At 44.1% G+C, this 16,473-nt stretch overlaps 1 protein-coding gene across 1 annotated transcript in view; it reads left to right on the top strand.

The window, feature by feature from the left end:
- The window catches only part of zfhx4 (zinc finger homeobox 4), an 84,401-nt gene that overhangs the window by 63,119 nt on the left and 4,809 nt on the right, over window positions 1–16,473 (top strand). Inside the window, exons 7-11 of the mRNA XM_085362992.1 lie at window positions 2,465–2,563; window positions 9,029–9,162; window positions 10,245–10,445; window positions 10,743–10,863; window positions 11,023–16,437. Of these exons, the coding sequence (XP_085219118.1) occupies window positions 2,465–2,563; window positions 9,029–9,162; window positions 10,245–10,445; window positions 10,743–10,863; window positions 11,023–16,437 (5,970 nt within the window). The remainder of the gene's footprint in view (window positions 1–2,464; window positions 2,564–9,028; window positions 9,163–10,244; window positions 10,446–10,742; window positions 10,864–11,022; window positions 16,438–16,473) is intronic.

Below are 16,473 nucleotides of genomic sequence, written 5' to 3'. Positions count from 1 at the left end.
TTTTTCTCAGTATTTCTGTTTTGACCCTTACCCCTCCACCCCTCCCACCGCATGCTTATGTGAAACATGCTGTTCGATTTGTACCGTTTGCTTTTCCTTGGCTTTGAACAAAAGTCAAGCATAGAGAAAAGATAAACCAGTGATGAAGGACTTTGGTACCCACCACACACGTGCAGCATTTACACCAGCACACACGCGCACACATGGATACACAGTGTGCGTCCTCTCCCCCCTCCGTATGAAGGTGAGGTGAATTAAAATACAAAGATGGACGCTGCAGCACCAGCAGTGAAAATTGCAATTTCTGCAGCCCGGCCTCTCTTGGCTGACAGGAGATATTTCATCTCCGTTGTCACCGATGTATTAATAAAACATCAGGAGCAGAGTGCAGTCCCAGTCTTTCATACACACACACAAACACACAGACTGTGTGTACACAGCGTGTACAGCAGCCACGTGTGCAAATGCAAAAATATAACAGTGTTCATGAATACAGGCACACACACACAAACACAACTGCAATTTTCCTCCTCAATCACATGCCAGCATCTGCCATGAAAATTTCATGCTGTATATAATGTCCACTTAATGTGTTGCCGCTTAAAGCAATGGCGCCAGCGCTTAGTCTGTGTGTCTGTATGTGCTTTTTTGCATGTGTGTGTGTGTACTCACACCACATGGTATTTGAAAGGGTTAATCATATCATGTTTCCAAAGGGGTGTGTGTGTGTGGTGGTGGTGGGGTTGCAGACCTCTTTTGCTCATCGTACAATGGCCAAAGTGATTGTATGCAAATGCAAGCTGACCTCAATGCACCCTTTGCCTGATTTCTGTGAATATGTGTGTGAGTGTGCCTGCGTGTGCTGTGTGTGTGTGTGTTATAAAATATGGTTATTAAGGCAGTACAGGATTGATGAGCTCAGCTCTTTTATACACACTCACCCATGCACACAGACACACACCGGTTTCATTCTCTGGCAGAGTGAGGGGTTTGTGTTGAGAGCGAGACCCCCCTTTCCCCCATTTAAAAGACATGAAATTTGTAACGGTTTTTCCTCTGTGTGTGTCTGCGTGAACGTGATACTCTGCGTGTGTGTGATTTGATGCCTGTTTGCAAGTGTTTCTGTTTGATTTTGCATTGGTGTGTGCTAGTCCTGAGATGGAGGAGGGCACTATATTGTGTGTATATTTATATATATGTGTGCGCGTGTGTGTTTATATGTGTGCGTGTGTGTTCGTGCCATGTGTGCATGCGCATGCCTGGTTATCTGGCCTCTCTCAGACTGCTCAAAATTCATTACAAAGTGACATCAGCCCAGCCGGAGACAAATGATGGCTGGATGAAAGGGAGCGCTGGGGCTCGGCTAGGATTAGTGTTAGCTTGTGCTGGCGACACATATATACACATACACACACACACACATGCGTACACACTCGCACACATGCACACACTTTAATCCACTGGCAGAACACTGCAGATACACAGAATTATCAAACAAGGGGCTGAACTCTCAGAGATGGGTAGGCTAATCTGCTAATAGTGCAGAGCTGCACGTGTGTGTTGGTTTGTGTTTTGGCGTGCACACGCAAATACACACACACATACTTTTTAGCAAGGCGTGCAAAAATACGCAGACACACTATTTCTGTACGGGGTAGTGGTGAGCATGACCTACACAATCTCATGTTATTTTGCTTTTCATTTTTCCTATTTTTTCCCCCCGGATTTTACAGCAGGATGTGTGTTGTAGGCTGTCAGTGTTAATGTGTGCCTCAATTTGGTAGAGCTGTGTATTTTTTCCAGTTGTCGCAATAAAGCAGAATGATAGCGTTTCCACATAATTATGTTTTTACATTACAACAGCATAATTTGTGTTTCCACCATGCTGTAATATTTGTCTAACCTGAAATAACACTTTAAATGAATAGAAGAAAAGTAAAAATGCTTATTTAAAATGAAATATATGGACAAAAAGTCATTATTATGCAATGTCAGTAAATAATATTCTTTCTTTTTTTGAGAAGTGCATGTTGAAGAGAGGCACCCGAAATGACTGAAGCCGTTTCCCCGGAGGCCATATTTTGTTGTCACACAACCTTTCAGCTTTCAGGCCATGGATGTATTATGTTTCACCCACTAGAAGTGGCAGAGTGCGGCTGTTTTCAACAAAGCATGTGTTTAAGTCAATAACATTATTTGCTGGTGAGATATGCTGTTCAGTGGGATACGTTTATTCTAGAAAAAGGTGTTTATGGGAATAAAGCAAACATATAAAAGCTGGAATATTTCTCTAATATCACACTGCAATATATGTTAGAACATCTGCAGCTTTCAGAGTCAAACACCATGAAATTTTCTTTTTCCAGTGCTGCCCTTACAGCCATCGAATGTGTTTTAGAGAGCTCTGCAGATAATGAAGTTGTTGTTTGTGTGTGTGTGTGTGTGTGTGTGTGTGCATTTTCAGAAGAAACTTCTGAGGACAGTGAGAGACCTCCTCGCTCCTCCTCCAGGCCCGGGCTCAACCTCAGCGACCGAGACTCGGCTGACAGCAGGAAAACTGACCGTAAGTCTGCGCGCGTGCAAACTGTGCGCACAAAACACATACGAACCACAAGCCTCTCGTCTTAAGTTATTGTTCATGTGTCGCTCTCCCTCAGATAAGGTTCTAACGTGTGTGTAACATGTGAATGCTGCTGACTAGCCTCCATGTGACCCGCTTTAATCGTTTCCATCTGACAGAAAGAGAAAAAAGGAGAGACGGGGGAGTGGGGGAAACAAGAAGAGGAAGGAAAAAAGGACAGAAAGAGAGAAGGATAAGTTGAGTGTTGTGGATATTACCAGGCAATGTCCAGGCCCCAGATTATTTTTTAATCAAATCAGTTTGCGTGCTTGTAATTTATAAGCGCCTTGCATTAATCTTTTCTCGTTCTTGTGCCCTCTCCGATGACATATTAATTTTTCATAAGCGCAGGATTAGATGGGGGGCCTGTGTATATGTTTTTCTAATATTGCACTGCATCCCTGCAACCCTTAAATTAGTTTTTTCCCTGCACTCTCCCTTCATTTTTCTTTCTCTCCCATTTTTTTTTTCCTGGCTCAATCCATCCCTTAATTGTTGTCCAATCTGTGAACCTATCGCAGGCATTACCTTGGGTAGAAAAAAAAATAGCACGAGATAGAAAGAGGGGGAAAGGAGAAACAGTTTATTCGTTTGTAAGTATAGTGAAGCAGGGAGGGGCAACAATCTGTAAAAGGCGACTTGGCGTCGCTGTTATTTTGGGCGAGGTATGGAGCACATAATGCCTCTGCTGTGAAGCTGTGGTCAGGATGGCCCCGGCTTTGTTAGATTTGATTTACCCAAATATGAATTCATATGGTTTTCTTATGTATGAGATGGAAATCCATGGCTGGGAATGAATATTACATGGGGCTTCTCTCTCTCTCTTTTTTCCCCGCTCTGTCTTTGCATGGGGTTCTCATTCTTTCTGCCCCTACTAATGTCTCTTCTACTCTTTCACTCTTGCCCCCCGACTCACACACACACACATGCACTTCCAACTACACCCTCTATCCATCTGAAGCTCCCTCCCCACCTTCTCTTCCTAGCATGCCATACCTAGCTCCATAATGTGAGGCTCAATGAGCCAGAAGGAGAGCTGAGTGAGGCTGGGGCCTATTAGTTTAGCTAGTCATCTATCTTTCAGCTCTATCTCTGTGACAGGCCTGTCTGACGGACTAGCGGGGGGAACCACCATCCATGCATTTACTGCTGCATATTACCACCAGCGCCATTTAACACCAGAGCACACATGCAAAAAAGAAAAGGGAAAAAGAAAGAAACCCACGGTGTTCTTAAGCGTGCCTACGTATGCGAGCGTTCTTGAGTGTAGTGAAGCTTATTTAATAAAGCAGAAATGTATTCCATTTTTTTTTTTTTTTTTATGAATAATTTGTTCTAGGAGTCGCCTTGGGGGTAAGGTTTTAGTTTGTCTAGGAAGGCAGATATAATATTGCTAGTGGCGCTTTTTTTGGTGTTTTATTATGCATTTGCTTTAAAGGAGACTTGAGAAAGTCAATTGCCAGAAAATGTAAAGTGGGGGTGGTGGTGTTGTGGGGGGGCGGGAGATCCTGGTGTGTTATCAGGCTGTTATTCTGGGGCCTTGTTTTTGTTTTGTCTGTTTGTTTTGATTTTTTTTATAAGTAGGCAGATTTAACATTTCCTTCATCAGGCCTAAATCTTGAGATCTATGTGTGTGTGTGTGTGTGTGTGTGTGTGTGTGTGTGTGTGTGTGTGTCCATATGGTATCTCCAGGGAAGGGATTACAGTGTGACCAAGTGAGCAGTGTATTTGCGCACTTCATCTCCAAGACCAAGAGTCTTTAAACAAAGAGGGGCCGATAGATAGATAGAGAGGGGAGAAGAGGGAAGGAGCGAGAGAGAGAGAGAGGTGAAAGGGTGGGGGAGGGGCAAGGAACCAGCGAAAAGAGCTGTTTCCCTTTCTTCATTTACATTGTCTTGTTTTAATCCCGTGTCACTTCAGATTAATTATAATCCACGTTACATTTTCCATGCAAATGTCCTCAGTGTGGATTACTTCCAGATAGCTTTATGCTGTTTGTGTAGATGGCACATGTCGCCACCATGGCTCAGGGGCCCACTTCTTATAAATAATCAACTAAACAAAGGCCCCGGCATAGAAATGAGCCTGTCAGGCAGCCTAAGGAAATTACAGATCTCTACCTGCTTCAAATTAGCACAGAAATTACTCATTGTTCCTCCAGTCAGATGTTATGTATTATTGCGTGTGCAATTTTGAATCGTGAAGATACGGGCGAAACGAAACGCATTCACGTGCAAACAAGATCTCATGTTAAATAATTCTATATTAGCTTGTTTATATTCTGAATATTTGTGTGTGTGTGTCTGTTTTTTTAATGTGCATGCATCTTGCAAATTTCCCCCAACTTGAGAGGATAGCTGTGCTCCTTTTCTGTCTCTCTCTCTTATATGAGATTAAAATATATTAAAGATATTAGCATGTTTAATTACAAGCCTGCAGCATTTCCTTTGTGCATGCACTATGTGTGTTTTCTGTGTAATGACAGCTTGTTGAATGTCTCCGACAATTTGTCAAATGTGACAAGGCCACGCTCATATTTATCTCTCATTAGAACACAAGCTGGAGATGGAAGAGAAGGGAAGGCTAGTCATTAAAAAAACACAAACTACAAGACAGCTGCTGTTTAATAGCCTTTCTTTCTTTGACTCTCTCTCCATCTGACTATGTCTCTGCCTCTCACCATTTCAATCTTTTTCCAGCCTCCTTCTCTGTGTACTTCCCTCCGGCAAGATCTGGGCCCTGCTGAGTGCTTCAGTGGGAGTTTGGGGTTCAGAGTGTGTTGCTGTAATGTTATCAGGTGACCGGGGGTCAGCCTAATGTGTAACCTCAGAGCAGTAGGCCAGTAAATCATGCTGGCCAGCCCTCCCTGGCCCGCTTTGGCCAGCTCTCCTTCCTAGATTTACTGCTCCGTAACCTTAGCCAGTCTGCCAGGGCTCAAGACAGCTAAATTGAATACTAAATCCAAGCCACCCAGCCCACACTCCCACACCACCGCCCCGCTCTCCGCTCTGTGTTTGCTGGGCTTTTTTGTATTTCGATTAAATGAAATGACAGGAGTGGAATCATCAATGGAATTGATGCAGCATGTTAAAAGAAGATAGAGGACGAGGAAAAAACAGGGGAAATGGTTACAACAGGTTTATTTCACTGTCGACTTGATCCCAGTGATGCAGCCGACTTTACGTATAGTCAGTCCTGAAGACACGATGATGATTCAGTGACATACTTGGACAGTTTGTGTGAAAAACTCACTTGGTCAGTCTGCTTTGTACAAAAAATCTTTTTTTAAGCAAAAGGGCGGATTCCAAATGGATCCCCAGAAAAAGCAAGAGCTACAATGGCATTGTTGGTTCCCCTGCCTTTCGAGGAACTATATGGGATAAAAATACCCCGAGGCCGTGGACTTCTCTGTCCCTCTCTGTCATTTTTTCTTGTTCTCTCCTCTCCCCGTTGTTCTGCCTTTTACCCCATTGCTCCGTGCCTCTCTCCACTGGAGCGTCCACTTGCGTCTATAGAAGTGTATGTGTGCGTATGTGGCTACCTAAACATCCCTGACAGTTGCAAATAAAGATGGGTGGTGTGTGTACCGCTCTCTCCCCCTGCAATGCAAAAGGGGTTGAGTGTCATAAATCACCTTTTGATTTATCTAATCAACTCAGGTCCTGCTCCATGCAGACATTTGTCATTGGTGGAAGGGGGTTAGGGGGTTGAAGGGGCAATTTCAGGTTTATTCTACCCCTCCATTTCAATAGGCTGCAGCTGCTGGAACCCACATGTGGAAGAGGGGATGGAGGAGAGCCGGAGAAGGGAGGGGAAAGTACAAGGGGGAGGAAAAGGAAAAAGGACAGTCATTAAGTATGGGGTGCAGACTCAGAGACAAAAGAAAATGAGAGAAGAGTCTTCTGATTCTCCCTTGTTCTCAGTCATGTGCTCTCCTGTTATTTCTCTTGATTTACTTAAGTTATCCAAGCACTATTCATTGCAAGAATATGTGGCTTGTTAAGAACAAGGTTTTAGGGATATTTAGATTTTCCTCTCGTGGTTTTATGGATAGTTTTTGGATTGCGGTTGCCATTGTATTTATTTGTCCTACTGGTAATTATATTCTTGGAAGACACTCTACAATTTTGAATGCAATTCTATGCCTCAAAATAGGTTTATTATTCACTGGCAGAGCTTGCTATTGAAAGCTCCTAAGTGACCATAGAAAGAACTCCTCTCTCATTCAGGGTTAACCAACTGTTTTTTCTTCATATGAGTTTGAGCATAAGCATAAGTGTTGATTAAAGCAGCGGGTCAAAGACATTCAAAACAGAAGGACAGATCTTCATGTTGCACACACACAGACGAGCATTTACATTCAACATGACAGTAATCAATGGTGATGTGTGCCCCCCCCCCCCCCCCCCACACACACACACACACACACACACATGCACACACACACACCACCCCCACACCCTCCACATTGTAAATGTGTTTGCAGGCTCTCGTCCAACAATCGCCTCATCTCCTTTCTCAGGGATGTAATTTAGTTGCAAATTGACTGGAAGACAGAGGCAAAAATTGAAAGTTGAAATTAGAAATGGTTATAGTAAATATAGGAGGCGGGGCACGGACTCGGGAAAGGTCAGGTGATATGACGGGCGCTTCCAGCCTGCACCGATCTGACCAATGGAGTGTCAGAGGCCTGATATGAAGCACAAAATACACACGCATATTTGCACATAGACACGCGCGCGCGCGGACACACACAGGCTAGCCCTGCAGGGGCCATCACAAGCAGTGGAAGACGAGATTACCTCGCTCTTCTGAGCTGCAGAGCAATTCTCGGATGTTCTTGGAAATTCACATTGTGCCCTTGTGTGCGTGTGTTTTTTTTTTCTTCACTCTCCCCTTTCTCTCTTTCTTCCTTTCTTCCCTCCCTCCTTCTCTCTTGTCACTTTCCTTGACAGGCCAATATTTCAGGCTCCAGATATAGGGGATTACAAATAAAATAAGTGGAACGCCTACTTAATGCAACAGAATTAAAATGCATGAACGGGCCGGAGGAATTGATATGCGCCCAATACAAACACGAGCCACAGAATAATATGAAATACAAAATGTTTTTTTTAGCCCCCTCTCCATGTATCAGTGCTTTGATTTCCCTTTTTTTCCATTTGTGCATCTAGCGTGAAGCGTTGATTCGCAAGAGTGAGGCTCACATATTGCCTTGAGTGACCAGACGAGGGAGGGGAAGCGGGAGGAGGGGAGGGGTGGGGGGGGGGTAGCTTAGGGAAGAGAGCGAGGAAAAGGGAGGGAAGGAGGGAGGGAGCGTTGCTGTTGCTGTGTCTTTGTGTTGTGCAGAGTGGGTAAATTGCAGTGGCAGAGTATAGCAGGGCCTGCACGGCCTGTATCTTAGGATGAGGCTAATGAAAGATTTATCAGTGGCTGCAGCATTTACTAAATACAACCAGAGGCTGATCTCTCCACACTGAGCCCTGCTGTTAACATCACACACGCTTACACGCACACATACAAACAGACACACACAAGTAGCGCTGGTACTGTACCACCAGCCGTGACAAAGCCCTGAAAATTTAGCATCTTATACAGACACAGGAGTTGTCGAGGCAGCTGGGGAAATGTATATGAACTAATGAAGTGTATAATATTACCATAACATTTAATGTATGTCGTGCTGTGATAATGAGCCTGCCCGAGTTTTTCCTATTTTACATGTCCTCGGGGCAGTGGCACGTCAGCATATGTGAATGTGAATAATACTCTTCATGCTTGTATCCATGCTAATGTTGTCCTGGTGTCAGACTCTTTTTTTTAAAGCCATCACCTACAATACATGTGTTGATGTTATTCAGTTATTTGTAAAGCAGTAATTATTTAATGATTGTTTTATGATCCCATACAGCCACAAAATGTCACAATTAGATTTTATTGGCCCATTCAAATCGTGCATATTCTGAATGGGAGAGGTGAAAGTGGGGCAGCTCATTGTTACAAAAGATAGCAAACATGACAAACCACACATTTATGTTATGTTCACAAATGATCCAATTCCAATGCGAGGGATGTGAGAATTTTATCAATTTTTATCATGTATATTTCACATGTTACAGATTAATACATCCATTTCTCATGTAATATGCAGGATATATTAGATGCTCTACTTAATATTCTTCTCCTGTATTCCAAAAACCTTGGAAAAAAACAAGTTTGCCATTAATATTGTTGTATTTCTGTTTAAAAAAATATGTGTATCATAAATATTTGGAATATTAAAATATACAAATGCAGACATTTAAACTGGGAATATAAATACTGAATATTTAGTTGATGAAATCCATTCACTTTTAACCTTTTGCGTTCTCTGTCCCCTATTCTCTTTGTCTCGCCACCACCTGCTAGGAGTGAATGCCGTGTCTAAAGAGGTTACCGGACCGAATGCTATGGTTAAACATTCTCTCCTGCCAGATCGCCAAATGGAAAGCCCACCTAAAAGGCCAAAGTCTGCTGAAGGGAAGACCTCAGCTAATGACCAGGTTTGTGAAGTTTTAAAAGGAAACTCCCAGTTGCGTTAGAAAATGTCACCTGTGTTGTTCTTATCTGTTCCTCATTTAGTGTTTGCGGATCTGTATACTGTGTTCACCTTGCTAAAGAAAATCCATCTAGGTTATGGTGCTTATCTATGTACCTATTCAAAATGGCTATTTAAATTCCATATACTAGTTGGACTTTGTCATTGGATCTACAGAAAGCTAATAGCCACTGAGGCAGGTTTGTCTTCATAAGCACTAATGAAATCTAACCTTCACTGTCACTGTGGGATGAGCTAATGGAAGATACTTAACTATAAGAAGCAGAAATGTTAAGCCAAGCATTTAGCAATTCCTGGCGCCATTCAAAGGGTTAAATGCATCCTACTATTCCCCCTCTGACATAGCTTTTCAGCATCAAGCACAATAGGCCGGCCTTTGTGTCCTTAAGTGGAATACCTGCACTAGCCTTAGGACTCCTTGCCTGCTTCTTTTCCCCTTTTTGCATCTCTTTAAATTATATGTGTTTTTAAATTAGATTATGAAGTATTAGCTCGTCTGGTTCTGGTAGGAAGGAAGACTTAGTCATTTCAGAAATGGATTCTATTAAGACAGGTGGTAGGGAGGCAGCTATGCTCAGAGTACTCGCTGTAATGAGGGCAAGGCATAGCTTAGGAGAGTACACACCTTTGTCATCTGCAATCTCCTGATTAGAAATTCTGGCCAATCTTGTTTTCTACTAATAAAATGGCACGACTTAAAAGATTTAAACAAATTACATGAAAGATGGTTGATTTATGTTTTCTAGGTCAAGTTGGGCATGGTAACTGGGGGCCGGGTGGCAGATAGTGAGGATTACCAAAAATTCTCGTTTTGACAGATTTAGTGGAATTTTAAAAAGTAAGGTGTGACCAGTGAGGCGGATGGCTGGCTAATTTAATGGCCGTGCAGTGCAAGAATGATACCCACTAAAGTACATTGAGCGTAATAAGTAACTTCTGCTCTTGAATTAAAGGAAAATATTTTCCTTTTCTTTAAAATCATTTCATTATTTCCCCACCTAGTTATTGTGCTGTCTTGTTTTTTAGGTTCAGCAGTGTCCGTACTGCAACTACAGCAGTAAAGATGCCAACCGTATGCAGCTACATGTTATGTCCCAGCATTCCATGCAGCCAGTGATCCGCTGCCCACTGTGCCAGGATGTCCTTAGCAACAAAATCCACCTGCAGCTACATCTCACTCACCTTCACAGCGTGGCACCCGATTGTGTGGAAAAGCTCATTCTGACTGTATGTAGAAGTAATGACTAGAAATACAATTTGTTTGAATGTGTCTGTTAGACTGTGTGTGTGTGAGAGCAAACTGCACATTCAAAGCAAAAAGAAATTGTGATGTTACTTGTTGTTGTTGCTAAATGTTCTCTCTTGAGATGCTCCCATAATCTTGAATGTTGTTACTGTCCACCGAGAGAAGCAAATTCTTTCCCTAAAATAAGCTTTGATTTCAATACAAGAAACAATTTGGCATGCTTCCTCTGCACTTTCTATATCAGTTTTTGGTATAATAACAATCTTTGGTCTTTGCAGGTTGTTGGACCTGAAACAGCAACACCAAATAATATAATGCACCCCCAGACTGAACAAGAGAGAAGTATGTCGTTAATGGATTCCTCTACCTCTCTCACAGATGGGTCAGGAAAGTCTCATGGTGAGCAGAATATGTAGCATACACTGTTTTCTTTCTGTCATTAATTTGTTGCCCAGATGATGGTAAAGGTCCACTGAAGAACTTTAGTGTGTAATTTTCTATATATTTGTCAAAAAATACTGACTGACGAGAACCTTACATTGTATTTTCTATGCGTAGGAAACATTTCAAAGGATGAGCTGGCCAATCAAGACAAGAACGATTTAGACCTGCAGCGTGAGGAACTCAAGCCCCCAAAGGAGGCCTCAGAGGCCCCAGATTGGAAGAGAGCCAGTGGATTAAGACATGATAGCAAATCCCCTGATAATCTGCAGGAGCATCTCAGTGAGCTCCAAAGACTTCAGCAACAGCAACAACAGCTCTCTGTATCAGATCGTCATGTCTACAAATATCGTTGCAACCACTGCAGTTTGGCCTTCAAAACAATGCAGAAGCTTCAGATACATTCTCAGTACCATGCCATCAGAGCAGCCACTATGTGCAGCCTTTGCCAGCGCAGCTTCAGGACATTCCTGGCCCTCAGGAAGCATTTAGAAAATGGGCACCCTGAACTTAGTGAGGCTGAGGTGCAGCAACTCATAGGCAATCTGCCACTGAATGGAGATATCACAGAGAGTGAGGCCAGGGCCTTGGAGGAAGCTCAGGCCTTTGAACATGACTTGGACAAAGATGATGAAATGGACCAGGAAGAAAAGCCCAGTCCCACAGGAAGTGACAGTAGCTCCCTGCTAGATGACATGGGAGCAGAACCAAAACGGACCCTACCATTTAGAAAGGGGCCCAATTTTACAATGGAAAAATTTCTGGACCCTTCTCGACCTTACAAGTGCACAGTATGTAAGGAGTCCTTCACCCAGAAGAACATCCTACTAGTACACTATAACTCAGTTTCCCACCTACATAAATTGAAAAAGGTCCTTCAAGAGGCATCAAGCCCAGTTCCACAAGAGCCAAGCAACAGCATTGACAACAAACCATTTAAATGCAATATTTGCAATGTTGCATATAGCCAAAGTTCAACACTTGAAATTCACATGAGGTCAGTTCTACATCAGACCAAAGCAAGAACAGCCAAAAATGACATGAGCAGCAGCAGCAGCAGCAGTATATCTGGAACTAGCGGTCCAGTATCTTCAAAAAGTCCAGGCCCAAGCACACAAGGGAATGCAAGCAATTTAGATGCTGCAAGAAGTGGTACACCTTCTTCTAACAAAGAAAACACTGTTGAACCCAAAGAACCTAACAGCAGTAACAACTCAAAACAAGCAGCAACTACTGACCATGTTTCAGCACAGGCAAGCAGCCAACAATCAGCACAGTCCTCAGCCCAACTGCAGCTGCAGCTTCAACATGAACTCCAGCAACAGGCTGCTTTCTTCCAGCCTCAGTTCCTCAATCCAGCTTTTCTCCCCCATTTTCCAATGACCCCAGAAGCATTACTGCAGTTTCAACAGCCGCAGTTCCTCTTCCCATTTTACATACCTGGGGCAGAATTCAACCTTAGCCCAGAACTTGCGCTGCACTCAGCTGCAGCTTTTGGAATGCCTGGTCTTACTGGATCATTTCTAGAAGACCTGAAGCAGCAGATGCAACAACAGCACCAGTTACAGCAGGCTCAAGTCCAGCAACAGGTTCAACAGCAACAGCAGCAGCAGGCTTCTCAATCACAGTCACAAATTCTGCAGCAGAAAAACCAGCAACTGCAGAACCAGAAAGCAAAAATGGAAGCTAGCACAGTCTCAGTTTCAGAAATACAAATGTCTAGAGATGCAGAGGACCACCTGGAAAAACAGGAAAACAGGGCGAAGATGGAAAATGGAGGTGATGCATTGAATGATGTAGGAAAGGACAACAAAGAACCCAAAAAGTCAAAGTTTTCAGAGCCTCTGATTCCCCCTCCACGTATTGTGTCAGGAGCAAGAGGTAATGCAGCAAAAGCGCTATTGGAGAATTTTGGATTCGAGTTAGTGATCCAGTACAATGAAAACAGACAAAAAAACCAAAGGAAAAGCAAAGATGGAGTTGAACAAGTAGAAATGAATACTGATAAGCTTGAGTGTGGGATGTGTGGAAAGCTCTTCTCTAACATGCTTATTCTCAAGAGCCACCAAGAACATGTGCATAGTCACTTTTTCCCATATGTGGAACTTGAAAAGTTTGCCCAGCAGTACAGAGAGGCTTATGACAAACTTTATCCAATAAACCCTTCTTCACCAGAGACACCACCGCCGCCACCACCTCCTCCTCCTCCTCCTCCGCCACCTCCTCCTGCTCCAACCCCAGTGACAGCTCCTCAGCCTGCTGCCATGTCTGTGGCCAAGCCTCAAACTCCAGTACCTTCACCGGTTCCTGTTTCCCATCAGAGTTCACACCAACCCTCTCACCAGACACAAACGCCCCAGCCACCGCCCCCACCTCCACCACCTACTGCCCCCCCTGCACCACCCCAAGTGCAGCTACCTGTTCCCTTGGATCTGCCCCTTTTCCCGCCTCTAATGATGCAGTCTGTCCAGCACCCAGGGCTACCCCCTCAGCTGGCCCTCCAGCTGCCCACTATGGATTCGCTGTCCACGGACCTTACACAACTCTGCCAACAACAGCTGGGTCTTGATCCAAACTTCCTCCGCCACTCTCAATTTAAGAGACCGCGCACCCGCATCACCGATGACCAACTCAAGATTCTTCGCGCAAACTTTGATATTAACAATTCTCCTAATGAAGAGCAAATTCAGGAGATGTCAGAGAAGTCTGGCCTGCCCCAAAAAGTTATAAAGCACTGGTTCCGTAACACCCTTTTCAAAGAAAGGCAGCGGAGTAAAGACTCTCCCTACAACTTCAGTATTCCTCCCATTACAACACTGGAAGACATTCGATTGGAGCCCCAACTAAGTGCACAGGAATACTACAGAGCAGACTCAATGACGAACAAGAGGTCCTCCAGAACCAGATTCACTGATTACCAGTTAAGGGTACTTCAAGATTTCTTTGACACTAATGCCTATCCAAAAGATGATGAGATTGAGCAGCTCTCCACTGTGCTCAACCTGCCATCACGAGTCATTGTGGTGTGGTTCCAGAATGCTCGCCAGAAAGCTCGAAAGAGCTATGAGAACCAGGCAGACTCTAAAGACAGTGAGAAAAAAGAGCTGACTAATGAACGATACATCAGAACCAGCAACATGCAGTACCAATGTAAGAAGTGCAACATTGTGTTCCCACGCATCTTTGATCTTATCACTCACCAGAAAAAGCAGTGTTATAAGGATGAAGATGAGGAAATTAATGACGACAACCAATGCGAGGAGTATTCAGATTCTCCTGAGCAAGGTCCATTTAAGATCACCCAGGGACCTTTAGACATACCTAAGCATTCCCAAACAGGAACTCCCAGCAGTTCTGGCTCAAGCTCCCCTGTGATGTCCTCTCCTCGTACTACCATGGGCAAAATTTCCCCCAAGCCAGATTTGACCCCTGAAACTGAAGTTAAACAGAACGAGACTGCCCCTTCACCAGTGGTAAAGTCACTACCAGAACCAAGACCATCTAAGGCTTGCACACCGCAGCCACCTCCACAAAAAGCCCCCCAGGCACAAATGTCAAGACCCCATTCCCAGCCTCAGGCAGCTGCAGTTCCCTCAAGTCCACTTTCCCTGGCACTGTCTTCACTTACAAATAGCCTTTCCCATCAGATGCTTCAGTACCAGTGTGATCAGTGTAAGATAGCATTCCCCACTCTAGAGTTGTGGCAGGAGCACCAACACATGCATTTCTTGGCTGCTCAGAACCAATTTCTTCACTCACAATTCCTTGAAAGACCCATTGATATGCCCTATATGATATTTGACCCCAACAACCCCCTCATGGCTAGCCAGCTGTTATCTGGAGGTCTCTCCCAAATCCCATCTCAGAGTAGCTCTGGCTTAGCTTCTGCTGCAGGCTCTGGGGCGATGAAGAGGAAACTTGATGACAAAGAAGAAAGTGCCAATGACAAAGATGGCGGTAACAGTAGTGAAGAGCAACACAGAGATAAGCGTTTAAGAACCACCATCACACCAGAACAATTGGAGATTCTTTATGACAAATACCTACTTGACTCTAACCCAACAAGGAAGATGTTGGACCATATTGCACGGGAAGTTGGCTTGAAAAAGAGAGTTGTGCAAGTTTGGTTCCAAAACACCCGTGCTCGAGAGAGAAAGGGGCAGTTTAGGGCTATAGGGCCCTCCCAGTCTCACAAGAAATGCCCCTTTTGCAGAGCATTGTTTAAAGCAAAATCTGCTCTAGATAGCCACATACGATCTAGACACTGGCATGACGCTAAGCAGGCAGGTTTTAGCTTGCCACCAAGCCCAATGATGAATCAAGACAATGAAAGAGGTGAAAGCCCCAATAAGTATAATTTCTTTGACTACCCACAGCTGCCTACCAAGACTGAGCCAAATGAGTATGAGCTACCCACTGCATCCTCAACCCCAGTCAAACCATCCGAGGCGCAAGTAAAAAACTTCTTAAGCCCTTCATCCTTAAAAGCTGAAAACTGTGATGAAACTGAAGGGCCTAATATTAATTCAGCAGAAGTTTCATCTTATGATCTCAGTAAGATGGACTTTGATGAGACATCATCAATTAACACAGCCATTAGCGATGCTACAACCGGAGATGAGTATAATAACAATGAGGTTGAAAGCCTTACTGCCAATGGAGGAGACAAGCTAAGTGACAACAAAAGTGGCCTGATGCCAAATTTTGATAGTGGCAATGAAAGGTTCCAATTCAGCATGGTGAGCCCTGCCCTCAGCTTCTCTGGAAAAGACTGTGACTCTTATTTTAGCTCCAGAGATGATGAATTTGATGAAAACAATGACAGGAGTGAATCGTCAAGCCTAGCTGATCCTAGTTCCCCTAGTCCTTTTGGGGCAGGTAACCCCTTCAGCAAATCTGGGAAAGGCAGCAATGCTGGGGATAGGCCAGGGCACAAACGATTCAGGACCCAGATGAGTAACCTGCAACTTAAAGTACTCAAAGCCTGCTTTAGTGACTATCGCACTCCTACAATGCAAGAGTGTGAAATGCTAGGCAATGAGATTGGACTCCCTAAACGTGTTGTTCAGGTGTGGTTCCAGAATGCGCGTGCTAAAGAAAAGAAATTCAAGATTAATATTGGAAAGCCATTCATGATAAGTCAAGGCTCACCAGAGGGACCCAGGCCTGAGTGTACTTTGTGTGGTGTAAAGTACACTGCACGGATGTCTGTCAGAGACCACATCTTTTCAAAACAGCACATCACCAAAGTGCAAGAAACAATGGGAAACCAGGTGGATAGAGAAAAGGACTACCTAGCACCAACCACTGTCCGTCAGCTCATGGCCCAGCAAGAGCTGGACCGCATGAAGAAAGCCGGTGAGGGACTTGGCCTCCCTGGCCAGCAGCAACAGACTTCAGTGGACAATAATAATGCACTTCATGGCCTCAGCCTACCCTCAGGCTACCCAGGGTTATCTGGCCTCCCACCAGTCCTACTTCCTGGAGTCAATGGGCCATCATCACTTCCTGTTTTCCCACCCAACACACCTGGTGAGTTAGTATGACACATGGTAAAAAAAAAAAGAA

This window comes from Diplotaxodon limnothrissa, linkage group LG9 (genome assembly GCF_057381915.1).
Source record: "Diplotaxodon limnothrissa isolate DT_005_m linkage group LG9, D_limnothrissa_male_GT1.1, whole genome shotgun sequence".
NCBI lineage: Eukaryota > Metazoa > Chordata > Actinopteri > Cichliformes > Cichlidae > Diplotaxodon > Diplotaxodon limnothrissa.
This window is presented reverse-complemented; position numbering and strand designations above follow the sequence as displayed.